Source organism: Drosophila hydei, unplaced genomic scaffold, assembly GCF_003285905.1.
Source record: "Drosophila hydei strain 15085-1641.00,03,60 unplaced genomic scaffold, DhydRS2 tig00000211-arrow-pilon, whole genome shotgun sequence".
Lineage (NCBI taxonomy): Eukaryota > Metazoa > Arthropoda > Insecta > Diptera > Drosophilidae > Drosophila > Drosophila hydei.
In genome coordinates this window covers 1,169,958-1,195,256 of record NW_022045685.1, presented here as the reverse complement: position 1 = coordinate 1,195,256, position 25,299 = coordinate 1,169,958, and the positions used below count along the sequence as shown (strand labels likewise).

Below are 25,299 nucleotides of genomic sequence, written 5' to 3'. Positions count from 1 at the left end.
ATTCCCACAAATAAATATATTTTTTGGCTTTAGCCTTGTCAACGGCCGCTTGCCAAATGGGAAAGCGTTGAGGCTTTGCAACACACAAAATTACATAAAGAAGAAGAAGAGGCAGAAGAGCTAAATATTGTGCCTCAAAAAGTTTAATCTGAAGCAATCGAAGCTGTGCCTCAACATCTAAAGGTGTTTGGAACTAGTTCACAAAATGAACTTAGCCTCAAGGCAGTATATTATCTCTATAAACTGTATCATAAATGATTTCAGTTGCATTTGAAGCGCGCTGCGTTGCAGCTCACAAATGCCAAGGATTCAGATTGCAAAACTCTTAATCCAGTTGCAATAACAAATAACTTACGTGCCAGCCCTCGCCTCGCCGAAACTTTGAATCATATTTAGACTTAGCGTGTGGAATGTGAATAGAAATCGAACTCAAGCAATGCAACCTCAACGGCAGCAAGCTCATACAAAGAATCAATCAAAAGCAAGCAACAATTTTGCATTTTCTTAATGATTTTTACATAAAGCTTTTTACATTGAGCTGTTGACAGTGAACAAAGTAAGATTAAACCAAGTTGAGATCGATTTAAGCAAATATGCAATGAATTTACAAAGCAAACAGCAAAATGTGAATTGTTGTTGTTGGTTTTTGTTGCCATTGCTGTTGTCTTTACTGTACAGTGTAGTCTGCACAGCTAATTTCAAGGCCAAGACGCAAAGGCGTCGCCCATGTGGGTGTCGCTTGGCAGGTGTGCGTGCGTCTGTGTGCGTGTGTGTGTGGTTGCATAGCAAAAGGTTGAGCCGCACTCAATTGGAACGGAGCAGCACGGCGGCAGCCACGCCCCATTCCAAAAATTTATCAATTTTTTGTTTTGTGCTGTTGTGCTAGGGTGCCGCGACAAGTTTGTCGCTTGAGTCTTTTGTTCTGCGCAGCAAAAATCTCAATTATTTATTTACGTATTTCATTAATTAAGCGTGCATAGCAAGAACAACAACAACAACAACAATAACAACAACATGCGCAATTACCCATGGCTATGGCAGGGGCGTGCCCAGTTGGATTCCTTCAGTTGCTGCCTTCGTTGTTGTTGTTGTTCTCGTTGCTGCCCGCTTGGCGCACGTGCAGCGCCTACGCAAAAAATGAAATGAAAGAAATTCAAAGCAGAAACGTAAAAAAACGAAGCCTGGCAAAGCGACGGCCACGAAAAACGCTGCAAAGCGCAGGCAGATAAAAAAAAAATAATTTACAGCAGATGCCAAAAGCGGCATGCCACACATTTAATACCCTAGAAATGAGTTTCTAGATATTTATCAGATTAGTATATTATTTAAGCAATTTAAAAATAATATAATAATAATTTTAAAACATCATTAAAAATTATAAATACTTTTTTTATTTTTTGCAAATATTAAACATAAATTAATTATTACATATTTTTTAGAACATTTATATTTTTTTGTAATTAAACAAATAAAATTCTATTTAAAAAAGTATACAATAAAAATATATATAGTAATATATTAATATATATAATAAATATATATATTAATATATTAATATATATAATAAATATATATATTAAATATATATGTATATTAATTAATAAAATATTTAATAATTGCACAAAATTAAAAAAAATACATATAAATTATTATAATATAATTATTCAAATTGCTATTAAAATATACTCATTTTAAAACTTAAAATATAAAAAAATAAACTAAAAAAATAGTTTCTTATAAGAATATCAAGAAGCAGCTCAAAAGTCTTTTAAGTCTCTGCCCCTAACCTTAGAGTCCGATCTGTAATAAAAATATATATATATATATATATATATATACGTCTATAGCGCATGCTTAATTCCATTAAGTTGAGCACATTTCGTGACAAATTTATAATATCGCAGGTTAAAAAACAAGAGGAAGAAGGCAAAAAATGAAATAAACGAATTTAAAAACGAATGTAAGACGCTGCCAAAGTCGAAGTCGAAGTCAAAGTCGTTGCCGCTGTTGGCGTCGCCGTTTGCTGCATGAATAAAAAACCAAAATAAAAAATAAAGATCCGAGCATTTTACGACCTTTTGTGGCCTTCAACATTCTTTGCAACGGAGTCGTTTGGCAACACTGGCGAGCGCGCTTTGCTCTCCCGATCTCTCTCTCTCAGTCTCTCAGTCTCTCCACTCCCACTCTCAACTGTGGCAAATGCGGCAGCTCCATTGTTGACGTTACCAAATGATTCATGCATTAAATTTAAGTTTTTTTGTTATGTTTTTGTTTTTGTTTTCTTTTAGAGGAAACACCTGGATAAATACATATACGATCTCGTACACGTAGCAAATATAAATTACTTACGCTGCTCTGCGTGAGTCAACGTACCCACAAATTCTGGATGCTGTGTGACAGCATAATGTGCCTAAATGCCGTGTAAGCCACACACAAGCACACATCTGTGCACGAGGCGCCGTCTGCCCGTTAAATCTATAGCATCGCATTATATAATCGTTTCTCGAGTCTTTGAACTTCGATTGGAAGCCTTCAGTTTGTATTTTATATTTTTTTTTTTGGGTCATTTCCGGAGTTTCAGAAATCCAATCGATCAAGCAACTATTGTTTTAGAATTTCATTTGAAACCCTTTCCTAACTCTTCCCTCTTAATTGAAGCACTTCCGTCTTATCTGTGAGAACTGCCGAATTTTTTACTTTTTCTTCTTCTTGCCTTCGCTTGATGTTGCTCTTCTTGTGCCATGAGTCAGCTGGAGATGAAGCTGTTTAGCCAAACAATACTTTAATTGATAATGCACATATGTTTAATGCCAAGCTATTACCAAGAACATTAGCTGAGCCAGTTTGAGTGCCAAATTAAGTATTTTAACGTTTCCCAAACTCATTTTAATTATCCAACAAATGTTAGCTTAAAATATTCATCTCGCAGCTGAGCTCAAGTCAAGTAACTGAATTCAATTTGTATTATACTCGTTCGCGTAGGGAGAAGAGTCTATTGGTTTTGTGTAAGCTAAAGACTTCGTCTTTGAAAGTGTTCAGCTGCACTCGATACGTACATTTGGGGCGTGGCAAATCGGGCAATGCCTGTTAACTTGGAGTGGATTCCCTTCATATTATGCAGTCGGTGTCCCCCTAGTGTAAGATTTTTCCTATTGCAATAATCAAAAAGTGTTAAAGTTTTTCTGTAAATTTGATGCAATGCAAAATCCATAAACTCCCTTAATCATAGTCGAGATTCTGTACTGAAGCTGCTAACATTTACGTTTGTTTGACAACATTTAACTATACAGAAAGCAACAAATTGATAATTAATATGGACAGCTGAAGTGCTGCTATCAATGTGCTGCACTTTGTGGCTGCGCTAGATCGTCAGCTCGATAGGGTCAGTGGGCACTTCCTACTGCCATGCCAAACGGCCCAGTCGCACCAGCGCTGCCGGGTACGGTGGGCGTGCATCTCTGTGGAAATATATAAACATTTCTTTTTCATTTTTTGTTATTTTATTTATTTTTTGTTTTTGGTTCAATTTTGCTGGGCACGGTACGCTGTTCTGACACGTACGGGCTTCGGACAAAGCAGTTTGACTGTTGTTGTTGACTGGGCAGCATGAGTAAGCGCGAAATTGGCACGCCATGAGTGGTACTTGCACTACCTATGCACGGTAACCGGTACGGCCCGATCGCATGTGTCAGATATGACGACACAGAGAGCGAGATAGAGAGAGGAATGGAGAGAGCGAGAGAGAGAGAGAGAGAGAGAGAGCCGCAAAGCCGAAAGAGTTGGCTGGGTCAATATACCGTCAACCGTCAACCGTCAACCGTCAGCCGTCAACCGTCAACCGTGAACCGTCAACCGCCGGCCGTCAAACCATCATCAGCAACATCATCATTACGATCAACGTCAGCTTCACAACTGTTGTTTCGAGACGCGACGTCCCACATATCCAAACCCTCCAGCGCCTCCGCTCCAGCTAACCATTCCCCAAGCACATTTTCACAGCGCTGCATTCCACAAAACTGCAGCGGTGCAAAAACAACAGCGAAAATTGTTAACGAAACCCAAAACCTCAGTTGCAAAATATTCACAATATTGAAGCTGCAACAATTCAATCGCAACGTCGCGCACGTTTCAGCGATAAAAGCGAAGCCCAAAAGAAAAAATGTAAAAACAAAAAACAAAACAGATACTACAAAAATTCAACAAGAAAAAATTGTAACGACAATTTGTGATATGCAAAAGCTAATTATAACTAGGGGGAGTTGAGCCGCAAATTGAGTCGCAAATTTTGAGCATATTCGAACCAGAAACGAACCGGCTTAATGCCTTCATTTGCTTCCTTTCATTACAGTTATGAATGAATAGCAGCTTGAGTCACTGAAGGCAAAATTGAGGAGTATTCGACGAACCTTTTTAGGTAGATTTTACTATCTGGGCAGATAAGAAACCCCTCGAAACTTGCATGAGTAACTCTGCTCCATATGCAAATTTAACCAGAAGACATGAATGAATCATGCAAGAAAAAATAGAAAATCTAAGAAAAACAAACAGCTTTTCGAAGCAATATCTAATCTATATTTGGGTCTAGACTGTAGTAAGAATAAAACAGAGATGTGAAAGTAGAAAAAGATCTAGACTTAAGCTCTTCAGTTTCGATTGATTGCTCAAATACTAAGCCTAAGTCGCTGTTGAAATAATCGATAAAAATCGATCAATTGCTATAATGTCTCACTCAATCATTAACCTTCACCTGACAATTGACATTCACTCAGTTACCTTTGCACTTGACACAAGGCACGTCAATGGAGCATATCGACGCAACTCGGGAAGCGTCCGCTTGCAGTCTTGAGGCCTAGCCAGCGGTGCGTAGCGAAGCTCGACCTCTAACATGCTCCAGCAAACGTTGGAGGTAGACAAAACAGGGACAGCGGCTGGCATTACTTAATATTCACCTTGAACTCGACGCTAAGGTAAAGGTAACACACAAAAAAAACCCCAGCCACAAACAACTCAATTGATTAAAATGGGCAGCAAATTGGAGAGCACAAAGAGGCAGAAGAAGAGCAAGAAAAAAGCGAAGCAGAGTGAACAAATTAATTAGAATGATGATAATGCATATTGAATGCAGTTGTTGTTGCCGGCTTCATTGTTATTATAACGGATGTGGTTGGAGTGGCAGGGGGAATACAAATTTTGGTGTGCGGGGCGGATGAGCTCGGTGGCGTGGCGCTTCCGTTGCGTTTGGATTCTCATTAGGAGGTAAATATCAAAAAAAAAAAATAAATAAAAAATTCTTTTTTTTTTTTGTTTGTTATATTTTAAAGATATATTACCAGGGCAACGAAATGCAGTTGTTGTCGATGTTGTTATATGAGCTGCAACAACAATGAATCAGTTGCAGAACTGTAACGGCCCTTGACACGCAAGCGGCGCAGTGGCAATGGGCGCAGCTCTATGCCGCCCGGCAGGAAGTTCGTTTAATTAATGTGTCAGGCCCTCGAGCAGTCGGCTTCGTATCCCTAAATTTCGAATCCTGCACAAAAAACTAACGACACAATGCAGCAGTCATGCACTGGGTGTGCGAGAGGAAGAGATGTATTTCCAAATAAACAATTTAACTTGACAATCTAGAGAGTGTCACACTGTTGAATACCCTATCTCTGTTAATGTAATAAATGTATTTTCAATTTCGATGTTATTTATGAATAAGCAGACCCATAGCAGTCAAAGTTAACTCATGATCTTATACTCAAGCTGGATTATAAATTATATTTTTATTATTAAACATATAGTATAAAATATACAGTTATAGAATTAGTGTTACTCAATCTGTGATATCATATGAAATCTATTTTATATTATATAGTGTATATTATATATATCTTGTCATCATATCACAACTAACATATATATCTATCATATATATAATTTCAACAAACATCTCTCCTATATACAATAACATCATATCATAATCAACATATTATATCATATAACATATAGATCTATCATATATATCATATCATATCAAATACATAAAATTTCTAACATAGATATTTATCTACATATCATATCATATAAAACATATATTATATATAATGTAACATTCTTCATATCCCACACATATCATATATGACACAGTTATCTATCATGTATATTGTATCTGTCATATATAGCATTTCATCCTATCATATCCAATATAGCATATAAATGGATCATATATATCACATCATATCATATATAACATATGGATCAAACATATATATTATTATATTTGCATATTGTATATGTTATATATATAATATCATAGCTAACTATCATATGTCTCACATTTCACATATATATCACCAAATAAATCCTATTGTAAGAATATACCTTGACACCTTTTACCGTATATAATACCCACACCCAGTTAGCAGCTGCTTTCCCTACTCCGACAAGCAGCTATACCCACTGCCAGTCACTCTGCACATTACAGGGTATAGCAAACAAAAGCAAACAACAGACAACAGACAACAGACAACAGTCAACAGTCAGCAAACAGCATGGCCAGAAAGCCAAACAGAACACAAAGGTAGACGAGGAACACACGTGCGTGACCAAAATAGATACTCAATTAGTGCAGCAATAAATATATTGTAATTGTAGAAGATATATCCGAGACCTGGCCAAGGAATCCGTTTGACTCTGGGCCGTTTGAGCGGCGGGCGCACCAACCACAAAATGCAACAGCAGTCGTACAGTCGTGTGGCATGTGGCGTGTGGTGTGTGGCAGGCATGCAAATAGAGCACAAACGCCCACCCAGCCAAACTATGGGGTGAAGCGGAAACCAACAGCAAAACTCAATGCATTACGAAAGCAGCTCTAGCAGCGCATATGCCCGCTGCATACTCTATAAAGCCAGAAGTAAAGACGAAAGGAAATGGCAGCATTTTGAAACTTTAGTTCACATTTCTTTACTGAAACGAAACGACTCTTAAGCCAAATGAATCAAAGCTTATTTTCTTTTCAAATTAGCTTAGCTTAGCCAAAACTTTTTAGCAGCAGAAATTGATTAAGCAAATCAAACTTTTTCCATTCGCAGATAGTCATGGAAAAATTTTAATTTAATTTAATTTTCAAATAAAAATATGAAATCAAAAATAAAATTAAAATATAAAATATATATAATATTAAAAAATTAAAATTTTAGATTTCAAAATTCATTTACTAAATGTTAAATTTAGTGTTTCAGTTAAATATAAATAAAGTACATTTGGAACACGGCAAAAGTTATTAAAAATGATATAAAATGAAAATTCATATTCCAGATACTTTTTCTCAGCATAACTGATTAAGTTTTTTGTGTAACAAAATTTATTTCATTCTAATTGCAGTTTTTGTTTTTAAAATTAAAATTTTCGAAGCTATACACATGAATTGTGCTGTAAATACAACGAAATATTAAGCTTATGTTAGGGACACAAATATCACTCGAATGGGGTGAAAAGTTAAAGCTCATAAAGCTCATAGCTGAGTAAGATGTTTTTCTTTGGAAGGCCATAAAGATAAGACAGCATGGAAATCAACAATATTTCTGAATATATTTCGTGTATTTTTTCTTCTGTTTCTTTTCAGTCATGAAGTGAGCCCAAAACGGCTCAATTTCATTAAAGTATCCAATCTATATCAATTACTACTGCATAAGTGTTCAAGGAGCTAATCAATTTGTTAAGTTTTCGCTTGCGACTGCAGGCCAAATGCAGCAGAAACAAAACAAAGCAAAAATGAAAATTTAAGAGCCGCATTACATTGAGCGCGTGGGCGTTACAATAGGATTGGGCCTCTGAAATTGTGTCGACATGTGCGACGAGACGTGGGCGAGCGAGCAATTGATGTTGAAAACAATTTCCAATTACAAGGCACCCGAAAAAATAAAGACAGCCGAAATTGAGATCGAGTTTAAGCCAGAGACTGAGACTGAGACTGAGACTGAGACTGAAACAATAATTCAATTGAATTTCGCGCCTAATTTGGTCAAGCAGCATGAATCAACATGAGCTTCAAGTCAGCCAGCCCACAACAATGCAAGCGTTATAAAGATATGAATAGGAAAACCAATACGAATAACACACTACAAATCCATGAGTGTGTGTGTGTGTGTGTGTAAATTGCGAGTATCTAGGTAGATATTATACGACAATGAGCCCAGTATTGGACGCCCCTTAATGGAAAATGACGCAGTCGCAACTCTAAGTATGCCAGATAGACTCACTAAATATATATAAATATATATATAGCTGAAGCTATATATATGCCATATGTTGTGGCTGTTGGCATGACAACACAACAACAAAACGTAGCCAACCCTCGCGAGTCTAGCAACTACCCAAGCCTGGCTGCTCGACAGACTTTTTGCCAAGGTGGGCGCAAAAATTAAAACGCAATTGATTTTTATACCCTAGAAATAAATTATGACTAGTTAGCTATATGCCTATTAATAGCTATGAACTTAACTAACTCTGATCAAATTTTTATTAGTAACAGTTGCAATATTCACGTTATCAACAATGAAATCAAGGGAAAATTAGCTGATTTCATTTAAGCTAGGATAAGCACTACATGAGCTATGAAAACTAGATGAACTATTTGAACAGTGTGGACTATATGAACTATGTGTACTCTGTGAGCTATATGAATTATATGTTCTATATGAACCAGATGAACTGTATGAATTTGTGAACTATGTGAGCTAAATGAATCATGAACTATTAGAGCCATTCGAATTATGTGAACTATATGAACTATGAGTTATATGAGATATATGAGCTTTATGAACTGGAACTAAATGAACTGGAACAATATGAACTATGTGCAATATGTAAACTAAGTTGAATTAACTGAGCTTTAAGAACTGAAGCTAAATAAAATATATTAACCATATGAACTATATGAACTGGAACTATATGAATGGGAACTATATAGCTAGTTGAACTCGTTGAATATGTGAGCTTTGTGAACTATATGAACTACATTTCTATGTCAATTTCTGGGCACACTTTTTAGTTATGAATTGAATAAGTTTTCTTTAATAAATTTTCACTCACATAAATCGTTATATATCAATATTATATATGAATGATCAAATATTGACGATATTTGCCCAGTCAATTAGCATACTACAGAGTATCCGGCAGTCGTGCATCTGCTCTGAACACACATACATATTCTAACGTGGCTAATACATACGTCTTGCGCTTGCAGTCGTGGGGCAGCGAAAAATTAGGTGGCAAACAGCGACTTAAATGGTAGCCCATTATGGCATTAGTCGGCCATAGTTATAATTGGCTTGCATTCTTAGCCAAATGCTGTGGAATTTTGAGGTTGGCGGCAGGGAAAGCCTTGAAGTGAGCCAACTTTGCATACTTCCAATTGGAACTGGAACTCTTCATCTAACTAGCATAGTTTGTGTGGTTCATTGAGCTCGTCTATGCGCTGTTCAGCAATGTATTACTAATTGTTTTTGATTATTTTATATAAATCCGTGTGTGTTCTATGCCATGAGTTGGCCACGAGTGCCAGAGGAGTGGCGGGAGGGGGAGGGGCAAAGTGCGGTTTGCGTTGCGTGAAACCTGTTTTAGATTTCCGGTTATGTACATTGAAAATGTTTATCTCTCCATAGTAGCCGCTGGCCAATATCAACCAATTATCAAGAGTGCTGCAACAAACACCTTGCAACGACTTCTGAAATATTCAACTGGCAGAACAAATACCTGAGCAAGTGCCAGGTGAGAACTAGCTCTGCTCTAAACTAAATAATACTATTCGCATCAATTTGCATTTGGCTATTGAGTGATAGAAGCAACAGCATAGGCCACCTCCATATACACATTATCCTCCTGTTTGTTTCTCATTCGTAATTATACTTATTATGCCGATTTCTGGCTGCTGCTGTAGCACAGGTGTTGAGTTTTGCCAATCGAACGTAAGTGAGGTGTTCAATTAGAGCGCACTTAAAACGCGCTACAATTAGCGTGCGCAAATTTTCAAATATTTAGCAGACAAAATATTTTTGCGCCAGCTTCGAAAGTGTTTCATTGAATATTTGCTCTCACTGAATTTGAGTTGGTTTTTGGTTTTTGGATTTGTTGTTGTTGTTGTTGTTATTGTTGCCATGACGAAATAATTTACAAATTGCGCAAAACTGGTTTTATACAGTGGCCAAAAGAATTCACAACAGCGACAACAACTGAATGCTCAATGAATCTTTTTCAGCTGCCGCTGCCGCTGCCGTTGCTGCTGCTCGCCTCCAGAGCGATTCCCCAGACAGTTCTCTGTGCCAAAATCACAAAGAACCAAAAAATAAAAACAAAAAACAATAATAAAAAGGAAATGAAAACAAACAAAATGAGTCAAATGGCACGCCCAGTTACCAGTTACCAGTTACCAGTTGGCCACTTGGCCAGCTTGTCAGATTGTCCAGTTGCCTGGTTGCCCAGTTGATCGGCTGCCCAACTCTGAGCTCTAGCGATAAGGCGACAAAAACGCCCACCGAACACACAGAGAGAAGAGAGAGAGAGACAGAGAGAATCCTAACTGAACGCGAAGCGACAAAGGGAAATTGATTCAACAACATTCATTCGAATTTATTATATAATCAATTTGCTTGAGAATGCGGTTGGGGCTCACACCAAAGAACTTGATTGGGCTTCTGATGGAGTACGACTTAAGCCAAACGTATTTCATTATTTTCGAAAACAATTTTCTTTTCCAATTTTCCAATATTTATACATTACTTATAGGTATTTGAACAGATCTATTAAGAGCTGTCAAGCTCTATTGATAAGCAATGGATCTTGAATGTCGAGCATAAGGTATGTCAAGATCTCTCAAGAATTATACATAGTTCAAGCTAAGATAGACTTAGGATAGCAATAGCTTTGATATAAAGCAATAGATCGCTTAACAATAAAAGTTAAGTTAGAACATGAGGGTATGGCATAAGATCTATTAAGATCAATCAAGCTCTTTCGTTAATCAAAGCTAAGATAGGTCCTGCAGATAGGGCGTACACATAGCAGAAGATATTAAAAAGATCTATTGATAGTCAAACCTTAGATGGGTCCTACAGATAGAGCATAGATCAATCGAGACCTATTAAAAGTCAAGGCTAAGAAGGGTTCTGACAATAGGGCATAAGATATGTCAAAATCTATAAAAATCTATTAATGGTTAAAGCTAATAATTAAAGCAGAATTCTTTCACAGATTTTATATCCATATTCCATATTTTATTTCAAGATCTATAATATTTAATGATTTTATTTAAAGATCTATTATATTTAATGACCTTTCGTAATTATGAAAGAGATTGCATCATTTTCTTTGGAACTCATTTCATAATGAGCTCATGGTTTTTTTTTTTAAATTATGCAAATTGATTAAGATTAGCTGGAAATATTCTGTTTCATTAGCTTGGAATGAATTTCCAAAGTCTATTTTCGAAAAAAAAAAAACTAACTAATATGGAAAGTTATGAAAATCTATGTTGTCTTGATATATATATATATATATATATATATATTTATATTTGTATAAATTTGTATTCTTTGCATTCCTTGCATTGCATAGTTCAGTTGTACTTCAAATTTCAAGTATTTTTTTTTTATATAAATTATTAAGCCAGAGTTTTCTATGGCAATAAATTTGCAATTAGCTGCATTTGCCATACTCACTCAGCATGCCAAAACTTGAATGCAATCGCTGCAAATTTGCTCCAGTTAAAATGATGCTGGGGTCGCTTTGAGCATCTCTGAGATTGAGCCAAATACCAAGAGAAATAGCAGCTGCGAAAGCGAATGCATTGATGGCAAAGGGTAGCCAAAGAGAGAGAGAGAAGATATAGAGAAACAGAGCGAGAGAGAGAGGGAGAAGGAAGACTCTGTTGCTAACGGCTATCATCATGCCATGTGAGAGAATTTGAAATCAGAGCCGAAGTTATATTTCTTTCTTTTTTTTCTTTTTCAATTTTTTGTTGATGTTGCAATTTCTATGCCGTTGAGGCATTAAATTGCATAATTAGCAAGTTTGCCGCTAAGAGCTGTCGAGACGCAGATAGATACATATATAGAGCCCTGTAGCAGTTGGCTCTGGCGCTGGCTCTGGCTCTGGCTCGGGGTCTGGGTCTGGGTCTGGGTCGAAGTCTGGGTCTTGCTTTTCGGTCTCTCTTCGCACAACACACACGTGATCGCGAAATGGAAAGCGCCCTCTTATCTGCTATATTTCTTCAAAGAGCTTCGCAATTTGCAGCTGGCACAGTTTTTTTCGTTTTTTGTTTTTTCTTGTTTTGGCGAGCCACTCACTCAGCAAACAATTGAGAGTGTGGCTAGATCTCTGCCAAATTCACACGTTGCACTCCGATAGGCACAGCAGCAGAAATAATAATAACTCAGAGTGCTCCAGTGAAGCTGGCCGGACTAGGCGCTGGATGCTACAGCTAGAGGCCTAGCGTTTCAGCTTTAAAAAAAAAATAGTCTTAGAAAAAGCTTCACATTCTTGAATATGGATCTTGAAAGCAGCCTCAATCGAGTCCAGAGAATATATAGAAATTGCTGCGCAGCATAAAAATATTATATTTTAGTTAGATGTTTAAGCAATATCATTTATAGTCGTTTCTTAAATATTTTTTAATATATCTATTTATATATATTTTTTGTTTTAAGTTTTTTGCTTTTAACTGCTGTAACATTTTTTACCAAAAACTAAAATGAATTTTATAGCCGGAAATAATGAAACACCAAAAATTTGTTTAATAGCTTAATCAAGTTTAAAACGTCATCATCAACGCGATGATCATGGTGTTGATCATCTTGCTCATAATGATGTTTGCGATTAACATAAAAATTGATTTGGTTTTCCCTGGGGAGCACACACACAAACATACATATACACAGATATATATATATATATATTTGTTTCTTATTAAGGCTTTTAGAGTGGAATGCCTTTTTGATTAATTACAAGGCGCTGGACTGCAGCCAGCCGCCCGGAACCCTTGCCCCAATCAGAGCCCTATACCATTTGTCTTATTCTTCTTCATGTTGGCTTTGCTGCCATTGCTACCACAACTGCCACGGCTTGTGCATTACAGCGCGTTGTACCTGTCGTGTCTCATGTGGATGATGAAGAAGAAGAAGCAGCAGCAGCAGCAGAAGTAGAAGGTTGGGCCCTTAATTTGGCTGCCCCTGAGAAGTTGAGAAGTTACGAGCAGATCTTTTCGGGTTCAACTGAGTTCACAGTGCGCTCTGTCTTTGGGTTCTTAAAGGTATTTATTTACCTTATTTTCATTTTTATTCTGTGGTCTTGCTGTATGCTTTGCTCTGTCCCCCAGCTTGTCTTTTTGACTCTGTTTGTTGTTGTTATCATCTTCACTTTTTTTTGGTTTTATTTGAAACATTTACATAGATTTCTAGCTTCATTCTTTAGGGAATACCCTTACATAAAGAATGCGAAGATTTTCGCCCAACGACCATAAGCTCTACTAAAAAGCTTCCATTTCATTAATAATAATATTGAAAAATAAAGAATAATAATGCCATAAATATAAACAATCTATAATCGCTCAAAAGCTTGCATACAAATGACTTGAAGAGCATAAATTCTTCGTCTTGGACGCTCCAATTTGTTAATATTTGGTTGACTGTTTCTTTTTCTTTAGTTATTTTTTTTTGAGCGGTTTTTATTGGGTCGCCGCTTATCATTATTCAAATATTTTACCTAGACACACACACATTCCGATCTGGCCTACCATCTTTTTAATGAGCGATAACAATTACATGTACACACACACACAGACATATACATACCTAAATACATACATACATTCATTTATACTGATATACACTTTCGACTTCTTTTGGGTTCGACTTTCGTAATTACAAACAACTGACGCTCTCAAGTGCAGCATTTCCGCTGTTCAATATTAAAAAGGGGGATGAATAACCATAGAGCAGAGGTGCACTCGAGAGGGGGAGACGTGGTGGCGGGTTGGAATATGTTACTCACCTTGCCGGCTGCCTTTTTGTAGCGTCGCGTGGCCTCGCTGATCAAATCCCGGACGAGCAGCTCGCCGGTGCCACAAGGCACCAAAATGCGAACATCGCCGAAACAAACGGTAACCTTCATAGTTTCGATAACACTTTCGATAACACTTCAATTAAATATATTAATAATAATGCACTTGTATGGAATGTCTTTTTGCAGTTGCACTCGTTGTCGTCGTCGTCGTTTTTGTTGTTGTTGTTGTTGTTATTATTATTAATGTAGATACATATTTTGCTCATCTGTACGTTGTTGTTGTCCGTTACTGGCATTTGGCTTTGGCATCATCTTCTCCTTTCATCTGCTCCTCAGCAGCTGCATACGTTTGTTTGCTTGTATGTATGTGTGCGTGCGCGTTGCTATTCATCTAGCTGGACAGTGTGTGCGAGCGAGCGAGATGGCCTGCACTACCACGCTTAAAGGACTTTGGCGTCGCTGCTGCGGCTGCGGCTACGGCTGCGCACTTGACAGCAGCTGTACACACGACGAGAAAAAACGTTTTTTTTTTGTTCACCTACCACCAGACAGAAAGAACTATCGCGTGTGCGTGCGCGCTTAAAGTTGCGTATGTGTGTGTGTGGTGTGTGTGTTAGTGTCTCTGTGTGTGTGTGTGAAAGAGCGCCGCTTTGTATTGTTTTATTTTGTTATCGTTTTTATCTCTCGCGCTCTCAATGCAGGATGCACTCGTCAACGCACTCGTCTCGCTCTTTTAGCCGTTTTACGCTTTGCCTTTTGCTTTGTTTATTTCATTTAGCATATTTCACTGCATTTTCTGTTAGCGGTTGTTGTTGTATGAATCACACGCGCAAAACGAGTTACAATAACAACATTTCAACAAAACAAAAAATAAGGCAAACAACAGGCCAAGATCATCGGAAACGTCGTAACCGAACGCAACAACAACAAATATAAAACACGTTAGACAACAACAATAATACCAGCTGCACCCCGCGAACTGCAACGGCAATTGCAAATTTTTTGTTGTACCACAACAAAAATAGTTTAAAAAAATACACAATAATTTGGTTGCTTGACTCGCGTTTTTTAGCAGCTTTTTGCTTTATTGAAAAGTTAAATTGTCTCTTTTACCAACTGGTGGCACAGATATTCCGTTCGATCATTTTTCGTCGCACCGTTCGCAACGTCGTTTCGTGGTTATCTTCGCTTTTATAAGTAAGCGTCGTTTCTACTTTTAATTCGTTCTCTTTTGTTATGATTGCACCTACAGTTATATGTGTTTTGGTATTTGCACTTGATTCGTTAACGATTCTACACAATTATCATTTAGTGGTTCTTAACGTGTTATTTCAAAAACAAAAACAAAAAAAAAACAAATTCTTTAGCGTTGAACATCGCGCTGCGCTACGAACGCTGTCTCCGCGTTAAATGCCAACAACAACTAGACAAGTCTGGGAATATCGGATTATCGATATACATAACTATCGCCATATTGAGTCGATATTTTAGCGCTTACAGTAGTTATGTGCATAATATTTAAGTTAAATATATCGAATGTGTTTGCGTGCCCGCTCACTATGTGCGGCAAATTCTTAAAATTTAATTTTTGACTGTATCAAAATTATTCATTTTAAATTTTCAAGCATTACACAGAGCTGAAACACTTTTATTAAAATTATTTTTATTCAACCATATATATATTAATTTATCAAGCCAGATATTGGTTAGATTGTTTATGATTACAAACTAATTGTATTTTCAGTGCGGTGATTATTGAAAACCATTTAGGATAATTAAAGAATCATTAGTATTACGTCCAATTGGGTTTGTCGACTTTGACTACAAAATCTTGCCGCGCAAACGTATGACCAGACTTACCAAATTGAATGTGACCATATATTATGTCGTAGCTGACTAGCTTATCGAATGCAATCTAATTAAATCGATACACATATATGCAAGAAGCAGGATTCAGTGTGACCAAAATAAAATTGGTTGCGAATTGCGAATGTGTAAATTGGCTATGAGCCCAAGGAGCAAGACGAGATTTGCATAGCATTTGTATTTTCTGATATGGCGGATGGACGCTCAGACGGTACCTATAACTACAAAACTTTGTTGTAAGTATTCAAGTGCAGCTCTCGTGCTTCTAATGACGCCTGAATTTCAGATGCACAAACATACCAGAACTGTTTCTCGACAAATATGTGGCGCGCACGCATTTCGGTCGCTTTGGCAACCTTGTGAACGTTGTGCTGCGTCCTCGACGCATGACCTGCACTGTGAGTTATGCCACCGAAGCTGAGGCAGCCTTTGCACTGCGCGAGGGTAACATCTACAACGGACACGAGTTCGAGATGAGCTATGCGGAGAATGAGACCGCGCCGGCACAAAAGACAGAGGAGTGGGTCGATCCTGACGTGCAGGCGGAGCTAAGTGTCTTGAGTGCCGGCTGGCGCAACGAATATGGAAATAACAAAGCGAGCGCAGCAAAGACACAAGCTTCAGCTGCAACTGCATTTGGCACAAGCAAAGCTGCTTCAACTCCAACGAGCGGCAATGTTGATCGGGAAAGAGAACGAGAGCGTGAACGTCAACGAGCACCCGCTCAATTCAAAGCCGCCAAACAGGAACTGGAGTCAATAATGCGCAAGCCGGCGCATACAAGCGAAGAAAAATATCGCGTGTTGGATGCACGTGACAAATTGTTGCGACTGAATCAAAAACGCGGCACAGCGGATGCTCAGCGTCTGCAGGGCCATTGTCCGGATATGTGCCCGGAGAAGGAGCGTGTGCTGCGGGAATTTCAACGACAGGTGGCCATTTACGAGCTTAAGCCGGGCTCCGATGAGCAGATCTGCCATGAGCTCGCCTTGAAGCAATATTCCCGCAGCAGCGCCGATCAGGAGACACCGCTACCTCATGAACTGCGCGCGGAACCCGCACTTCATATGACCATGAGTTACCTAATGCACGAGATAATGGATGTAAGCGAAAAGACGGATAATCTGGGCGATTGGTTCCATTTCGTTTGGGATCGCACACGCTCCATACGCAAGGAGATCACACAGCAGGAGCTGTGCTCTCTCAGTGCCGTCAAACTGGTGGAGCAGTGCGCACGCTTTCACATACACTGCGCCGCCCGCCTGGTGGCCGAGGATCCCAGCGTCTTTGACGCCAAAATCAATGCCGAGAATTTAACAAAATGTTTGCAAACGCTCAAATACATGTACCACGATCTGCGCCTCAAGGGCGTCCAGTGTCCACGCGAGCCCGAATTCCGGGGCTATATCGTGCTGCTCAATCTGGCAGACGCTAACTTTCTGTGGGACATTGGTCAGCTGCCCGTTGAGCTGCAAAACTGCTCGGAAATCCGACGGGCCATTCAATTTCATTTGGCGCTGCAGGACACGAACTTCGTGCGTTTCTTTCAGCTGCTGAGCGAACCGGAGACGAGTTATTTGAGCGCCTGCATTCTGATCACCTATTTTATACGCCTGCGCATTTTGGCCTTGCACCGCATCGTGCAGGCCTATCGAGCACCCCGCAAATATGAATTCTCCTCACTGCCCGTCAGCTATATACGCCAGATGCTGCTCTTTCCCAGTGATGAGGAGACAGTCCAATTTGTCGAATGCTGCGGCTTGAATGTAAATCAAGCGGATCGCGTCGAACTGACGCGCATTCATACACCGGAGCACTACAAGCTGAGCAGACAGTTCGAGGTGAGTGCAACGACAGCTTTGAATGAAGATAAGAGATTCCTGCTTATCCGCATTGACTTTGCTTCTTCTACTTCTGCTCTCACTCTAATCGGTTCGAACTAATTTCTATCTCTTTCTCGCTCAGTTAGTGGAATCGAAGCGTCAGCAGAGCGTAGGCGAATGCATTTGTGGCGAGCCGTTGCCGCCGAAGTCACTCTACAGCAATCATCGGCCACACAACAGCTTTAATGAGCAGGGATACCTTAAGACCAGCGCCTGGACGGCCAGAGATCAGCTGCCGAATAGCGAGGAGCTGGAAGAGGAAATAAGAGTAGCTCCAAGGGCAACAGTGCGAGCTGCGAACACAGAAACAACAGCAGCAGCTCTTCAGAGCACAGCACCGATTGATAATCTGTTCAAGGTGCCGCTATTTTCGGTACCCATATCGCCAAAGATCAAGGCAACCACGCCACCACCTCAACTGCCGCAGTCACAGCCGCAGTCGCAGCCGCAGCCGCAGCCGCAGCCACAGCCCACATTCAGTATGCCAGCGCAGACAAGTAACAATATCTTCGGCATCGATACGCCGCAGCAGCAGCGCGCTGTTGTACTTGGGAGCAACATGGCTGAACCAAAGCCCAGCCAGAGTTCAGCCATTAACTTCAGTTTTGTAGCCGCCGTTGCTGCCACGACGGCAAAGCCGGCACCAAGTGCGACTAGTGTAGCCGAGCAACAGCGACATCCGAAGGCCGCCGAATTGGCTGCACTGCAGCAGGCCATCGTGGCTACTAAGCAGCGTGAGCTGGAACTGCTAGAACTACAAAAGGCCAAGGCGGAGCAAGCGGAACGTGCGCGACGGCAGCGACTGCTCGATCAAAAGCAGGCCAAGGAGAAGCAACATCGTCAGCAGCAGGCACAGGAAGCAGCCGCAGCTGCTGCAGCAGAGGCGGTAGAGGCGGAGCGTCGGCGCTTGTTACGCATCGCAGTGGAGCGTGAGGCACAGTGTAAGCAGCTACTGGAAGATTTGATCGCTGAGCATCTGAAGGATTTGTGTAATCTGGAATATCGCCTGCATCACAGTGCCGTGGCCATATACGATTCGCTGCTGGAGCAGGAAATTGTCGAGCTGGTCAAAAGGAACATGCTGCGCACCGACTACGAACTGGGTCTGATGCGTCACTACTGGCGACGCTGGCGCAACTATCGACGTGTGCAGCTGCGCAAGGATGCGCTCTTTGCCTGCCTGCCGCTGAGCTTTGGCGGCGAGTCCAGCGAACGACTGTTAAATGTGAAAACGGTGGAGCAGCCGTTGCGTCTAATGCGGCGCTATCGTCAAGGCGAGGCGTGCGACTATCGACAGCTGCTGGCGGGCATGGATGATCACTGCTGGCTCAAGCTCGATATCTGGGAGCTGCTGTCCCGCACGCTGCAGCAATACACGCCTGGTGCTCGTCACTATTTCAAGCTGTTGCTATCGCTGCCCGACAGTAGCGCGGGCCTCGTCATGGAACATGCCTTGGATCGGGGTGTGCTGCAACAGCCAATGCAGAGCGAAGGTCAACGATCGGATGCAGATGGTGCCTACATAAGTGGACTGGCACATGGTGTCGCATTGTGCGTCCACAAGCTGAAGGGCATGCCGCAAGCGAATGCTAACCAGCTGAGCAATACAGATGGCATTATATGCTTCGTGGATGTGAAGCAACTGCCAGAGGCGCGTCAACGCTTGCACAGCTTGATCAGGAACAGTGGCTGCGAGTATGTGGCGCTGATTGTGCAGCAGCAGCAGCAGGAAACGCAGGAGGCGCTTCTGGCGGAGCAATTACAGCTTGAAACGTTGCGCGCGTATCGCATCTTCGACTGCCGCACCATGACACGTGGCAAGCAGAAGCTGCAGCTGGTCGCTCTGCTTCAATGTGCAATTCAATTTTTGGCCAAGCAGCCGCATCGCAGTCGCAGGTCACTGCAACAGATGGAGCTGCGCGAATGGCTGCTCCGCCACTTGGGCGATGAGCTGTATGATCGACTGCGCTATGCGTCGCAGAGAGATGCGACCATTGGACGGCGCTGTCGTCAGTCGCCTCAGTTCTGTGTTCAGCTGTACAACGAAGCAGTGCGCCGTCTGCAGCTGGTGGCGGGCGAGCAGCTAGAAGATCGACCACAACTGCCACAGGAGCTGCGTGTCTATGTTGAGCCACTGCCGCCGCAGGCACCGTTGCCCAATCGACTGGAGTACTTTGTGAGTGGCTGGCACACGCGTGAGCAGCGAGCGAAGATTGTGCAGCTGCTGGAGCAGGCCAAGCTGCCGGAGATGTTGCCGCTGCCAGCGACAAGCGACAAATCGCAACGAGAGCTTTGTGAATGGCTCCTCAACTATGCACAGCTGAGCGAAGAGGAATCGCATATTGAAACTGTGGCACTGCGTGCGATACAAACACTGGAGCTGCAGCTACGCACGGGCAATCCTAACTATCTAGACATTGTCGAGATCTTTGCCAAGGAACGTCTACATTTTGTACTGCAGCGCAATGCCGCATCGGTGCCAGTAGCCATTGTTTACAGACGTCACACCATGCATCGTCAATTTGAGACGCACTGGTATTATATGTGGCAGCCACCTGAAGAGCCAGCAGCAGCAGATGAACAGCCGCAAGATGAAGAGCTGGCGCTGGAAATAGACGCATTAACGCAGCAAGAGCCGATTAGCTATGAGCAAGTGCTGCAACAAGCGCAAGCTGCGTTGGACAAATGCCAGCAGCAACATGTTGAGCGCAAGACTTTAACTGTGTTGAACGAACCGCTTGACACACTGGAGCGCACCATCGAACGATGCGACCGACAGTCTCTAGCCGGGCAACACGAGCAGCATCAGCGACGACAGGCTGAAAACTTGCCAATGCAGCCGGTCAACAAGCGTCAACGTCTTAGCGCATCAGATGAGTGTGCAGCTGTGTTGGATCGCACCGAGAGGCTGCTCAATGTCAGTCAAACGGCTGAAGAGAGACGTCTTCAAGTACTGCAACGTGCCAATAAGTTTTTATAAGCGCCGACGCATTTATTTATACTATATACTTTTTTAATAATGTAACGTAAATAATTTAATAAATATATTTTTAAAACATACATTTAAATAATCACCCAGTGCTTGAGCGGAGTTTGCGTGTTGCCAATTAGCGCCAAAAAGTCTACCTTACACGCTTTACAACACTGTACATCAGCTGTGGGTGTTATCGCATTTAGTTCAGTTAAAATTCAAATTGTGCGGCGCCAAAAATTATGCTTCATAAGCTAAACAAACATCATATCAGCGTAGTGGAAATTCAAATTCTGAGGCGCCAAAAAGTATGCCTCGCACGTTGTGCTAAACTGTTCGATTAACAATGCCTCGCCTTCTATCGATTGCACATTGATTGGATAGTGTTCAAAAATTAACGCACGTCATTTTATAACAAACTAAAAAATCATGTAGGCCTTGCTGGTTACTTTGCTGGCAATTGTAAAATAAAATTCATTAAAACACAACCACAGACCAAATTAAGTTGAAAAAGTACAAAATTTCTCCTGTAGAAAGTAAAAATTTTATAACGCCGTACTTGAGCAATTTCTAATTGGTTGCAAACCACAAAGAGAATAGGATTCGTATGCGAATTGATAAAAATTATCAAATTATTTTTTAGAAATTTGACTTTAGAAATTTGTGCTGTATTGAGTCGTTTGAAGCTTAAACGCTAACAAAATGAATAATCTACATGGATTAGGCTCTCTGCGCTTGCTGCCCTTTGGAGGTAAGCAACTACATATATATATATAGATATATATAATATAACAAGGAACACCTAAGGCCCCACTCAAAATCCAGTTTCCGCTATTTTGAGCACTTATCGATCGGTACGTTCTCGCTTGATAAGAAAGATGTCGGTTGCCATGATACGAAGACGATCGAACTTAAGCTTCTTGGAGAAGAGATCGATTGATGGAGAGTCCAATGCAGCAACTGGGTGTGCACGACTGCCAATAGCAATGCGCCGCTATCCAAAGACGCGGACACCCAATCGGGGTAACAATGACCCATTGATGCTGCCCACATCGAATGTCTGGGCCAGTTTTCATTCACAACGGAGCTATACGACAATGGGCGAAAGATTTGAGAGAGCCAAAATGTTGAAGAGGCCCAAGGATAGGATCGACCGCCCATTGGTGCCAATGCTAGTATTTCAAACCGAACCAAAATACCAAGGGAATCTGGCAGCCGACAGGAATGAACAGGTCATATCGGGGAGCAAAATGCTGAAGCTCCTGCGCGACGCTAAGAAGCCAGTCGAAGGGGGGAAGCCAGACAAATCGCAGAAACCACTGTTGCCCATAATGCATATACACGATAAGACGGATCAATTGGTGAAGGCCCGTGCAGTGCGCAGCTCCCGAGACATGCGGCCATTTATACATCCGAAGCGCCAACGGATACCACCCGTTATAAGAGATCGCGCACAAAGCCTAATATGCATGGATCCGGTGTTGAAATTCGCAACGGCTGATATGCCCTTCTTGAATACAACCGACAATCCGTCGCGTTACCTAGAAACTTATGAGACGCGTCTGAGGGCGTTGCGTCAGTCAAAACCACTCAAGCTGAAAGTGCCAACGGCATCGAATAGCGGTAACTTGCATTTACGAAATCGTTTAGTCCAGAGGTCCTTGAGCCAAAGAAGCCACCGTCCGACAAGTTTTTCACCAAAGCAAGAATTTCACGGGTCCCCAATGCAGTTGCCCAGTATTAAGCCATTCAAGAAGTCGATGCCCTACAACAAGCGTAGCACGAAGCTCACGCGCCCCAAAAAGATTGTAGAAAAGCCGGTTGAGAATCTGGTTAAGCAGGTTAGGAAGATCAAACATAAGGAGCGGGATAATCTCAACAATTTACTGGGGGATCTATTGGATCAAAATTCATCCAAACAAAAAGTTGGGGCGATTGAATTCCACAAGATATCGCCGCTTTCCAAGCTGGTCACTACCAGCATGGAGGGTCGCAGCAAATTGCATACTCGGGCCTTTGAAAATCAACTGAAGACGCCGACGCTATATACAAGTCAGACATTCAGGAATCACAATATGTCGACAGGTGCCAGTCGACGTTCCACATTATTGGGTCACCAGGCAGTAGTGCGAGCCAGAGCCAGGCAGGAGAATAAATTGAGCTTGCTATTGAATGCCGATACCCAATACCAGAGCGAGGACGACGGGGACGACGACGACGACGACGGCGACGACGGCGACGATGATAAAAATGATGAAAACAAAACCGACAATGACGACATTAACTAAAGCCGCCGGCTACAACAGCTATAACAAACTAAAACATGACATGAGACTAAATATACAAAGTATAAAATCATTGCCAAACAACAATATGCATCTCTCTCTCTTTTTCTCTCTTTCTGTTCGCAACTACCTACATATTTATGCCTTGCTCCAAATTCTGGTTTTATTCATCGGGAGAAGTCAAAGCACCTTTTCATCAATCTCGGCTGCGCACGCAAATTCGGTGTGAAAAATTTAAATCAAAAAAAAATTAAATCAAATATGGAAATCATCTAAATGTAACAAAACAAAAAAAAACCAAAAAAAAAGAAACATTATTTGTAAAATGACTATTTATAACAGTTTGTACGAATAAACATGACGAATCGATTTTTTTTAAATTTTCTTATAATTATTCTAGAAATTTTAGAAAAGGGAATAGCATCTACAGAGAGTGACAGAGAGTGAGCTATTACCGACTGTGACACACACACACACAGCCATACATAGGCACACTTAATGCTCGTCATCCGCATCGTAAACATGTTTATCATAATCGATTCTGTTTACTTAGCCCGGTCCAATTATTTCACCAAAACAGGTCTCAATTGGCGCAGCAAACACAAAGCAAATGAAAACAAAAACAAAGCGACTCACGCGATGTTTGCAGAACACCCCCTCCCCCTTCATCTTTCCCTCTCGCTCACTCTTTCTACTGAACACATGAATCAGAGCGACTATTTTCGGTACGCAGTGCGTCGTCAAAGTGCAAGGTCATCCTTTCTAAGGCGCTCACGTGTTTTGGGCTGATCTCTTGGCAGGCGCCCAGCGATTGGAGCATTTCACAATTCAATGCAAGCTAAGCAATTAAAATATAAATAAAATCATCTTCGTCTTTTTTTTATGGCCAGCTACGCCGCCAGCCAAGGAGTATTTGTGGCTGGCGTGCTGCGCGGCGCGAATTTCTATTGAACAATTTGACTAAATTAAACAATTTGCTGTTTCATTAACAATATCATGAATTATTTATGTAAAACTAATTGAAACTAACAAAAACGCAGGAAATAAAAAAAAAAACAGCTTCAAGCTCAACATTTTCGCCATCGATTGATGAGAAGAATTTTTGTATTGTTTTTTTTTGTTATGTTCGATTTGGTTTTTGTTGTTTTTATTGGAGCTGCGGCTGCTGATGTTATTTACTGCAGATGATGCTGCACCTTGCACTGTCGCAGCGCCTCATTGAAGCCCTCGCAGAGGGACAGATCCGATTGACCTTGGGCGCATTGCAGGAACTGTTTGATTTCCCAAGCGCAGGCGCCTTGCGGCTCATTGGCCTGCGCCTGCTGGCCATAGTAGGGCTGTTGCTGCTGTGGTGCAGCCGGTGCGGCAGCGGCTGGAGCTGCGGCCTCCTTATCTCCTGAGCCACTGAACATAGATGTGAGTCCATGGCCGACGGTATGACCAATAGCAGAGCCAACGGCAACGCCGCCAGCAGTGGCAGCCATTTGCTGGAACATCGAGGGCTGCTGTGGTGCTGGCATGCCAACGGCGCTTGGTGGGGCGGCCATCGGGGCTGGCGGTGGTGCGGCAGCACGTGCTGGCACCGGAGCCGGTGCTGGTGCAGCGGCGCGAACGGGCACCGGTGCGCTGCTGTCATATAAAAGAAAAAAAAAACATTAAATTTATTTCCTGCATTGTTTTTGTCACACGGTTGAACTTTGCTCGTTGCACAGTCTTCGTCTCGATTTCCGTGTTTATCTGTTGTTTTAGGTTACGTAACGAATTGCGGCACGGAAACTTCCAGAATTTCCTCAATATTTCATTCAGTCAAATTTAAATTAGCGAATGCGGAATAATGCATCAAATTTTGTTGCAAATGTGTAGCAACTAAGAACAAAGCATATCATTTCATGGCTTTTTTGCGTCATTCTATGTGTTGCCTTTTGTCCACTTGCATATTATTACGCTTTTACAGTTGCACTGTGGCACGCAACTTACCGTCTGGCTGATGGTGGGGGGCTAGCAGAACGTCCACGGCGTACCATTTTGTGATCTCTTTTTATATTATTATTTTATTTGAAATTTGACACGAACTAGTTATTTAGTTATTTACGAGAATTTAACTGTAGGGCTTCGGGTGCTTTGCTTGGTTTTATAAACTTTTATGCAAAACTAGAGTTGCTTGAAATTATAAATCGATGTATGGTGTTATCGATGCTTGCAGTGTTGACAAGTCCCAAACACAGCCAGTTACAGTGCTGCCATA

The 25,299-nt window shown here is 41.2% G+C and overlaps 4 protein-coding genes across 5 annotated transcripts in view; 2 read left to right on the top strand and 2 right to left on the bottom strand.

The window, feature by feature from the left end:
* The window catches only part of LOC111603088 (partitioning defective 3 homolog), a 44,103-nt gene extending 28,613 nt beyond the window's left edge, over positions 1-15,490 (bottom strand). The window contains exon 1 of the mRNA XM_023320547.2: positions 14,038-15,490. Coding sequence (XP_023176315.2) covers positions 14,038-14,157 — 120 coding nt within the window. The 5' untranslated portion in view covers positions 14,158-15,490. The remainder of the gene's footprint in view (positions 1-14,037) is intronic.
* A 200-nt stretch (positions 15,491-15,690) lies between these two features.
* LOC111603138 (protein xmas-2) lies at positions 15,691-20,807 on the top strand. The gene is made up of 3 exons (XM_023320612.2): positions 15,691-16,151; positions 16,202-17,756; positions 17,881-20,807. Exons 1-3 carry the CDS (start codon positions 16,105-16,107, stop codon positions 20,776-20,778), a joined length of 4,500 nt encoding a protein of 1,499 aa, XP_023176380.2. The 5' UTR covers positions 15,691-16,104; the 3' UTR covers positions 20,779-20,807.
* Positions 20,808-21,282: 475 nt separating this feature from the next.
* LOC111603130 lies at positions 21,283-23,416 on the top strand. The gene is made up of 2 exons (XM_023320604.2): positions 21,283-21,520; positions 21,577-23,416. The coding sequence occupies exons 1-2, from the start codon at positions 21,472-21,474 to the stop codon at positions 23,055-23,057; spliced, it is 1,530 nt and encodes a 509-aa protein (XP_023176372.1). The 5' UTR covers positions 21,283-21,471; the 3' UTR covers positions 23,058-23,416.
* Positions 23,417-24,114: 698 nt separating this feature from the next.
* Positions 24,115-25,212, bottom strand: LOC111603212 (coiled-coil-helix-coiled-coil-helix domain-containing protein 2). 2 transcript variants are annotated; one of them, XM_023320710.2, is made up of 2 exons: positions 25,032-25,212; positions 24,115-24,680 (listed from the first exon to the last, which is right to left on the bottom strand). In XM_023320710.2, the coding sequence occupies exons 1-2, from the start codon at positions 25,076-25,078 to the stop codon at positions 24,230-24,232; spliced, it is 498 nt and encodes a 165-aa protein (XP_023176478.1). In that variant the 5' UTR covers positions 25,079-25,212; the 3' UTR covers positions 24,115-24,229. The 2 variants fall into 2 exon arrangements, with proteins under 2 accessions (XP_023176478.1, XP_023176477.1); XM_023320709.2 differs by having other exon boundaries at positions 24,115-24,683; positions 25,032-25,208.
* Between the last annotated feature and the right edge of the window lie 87 nt (positions 25,213-25,299).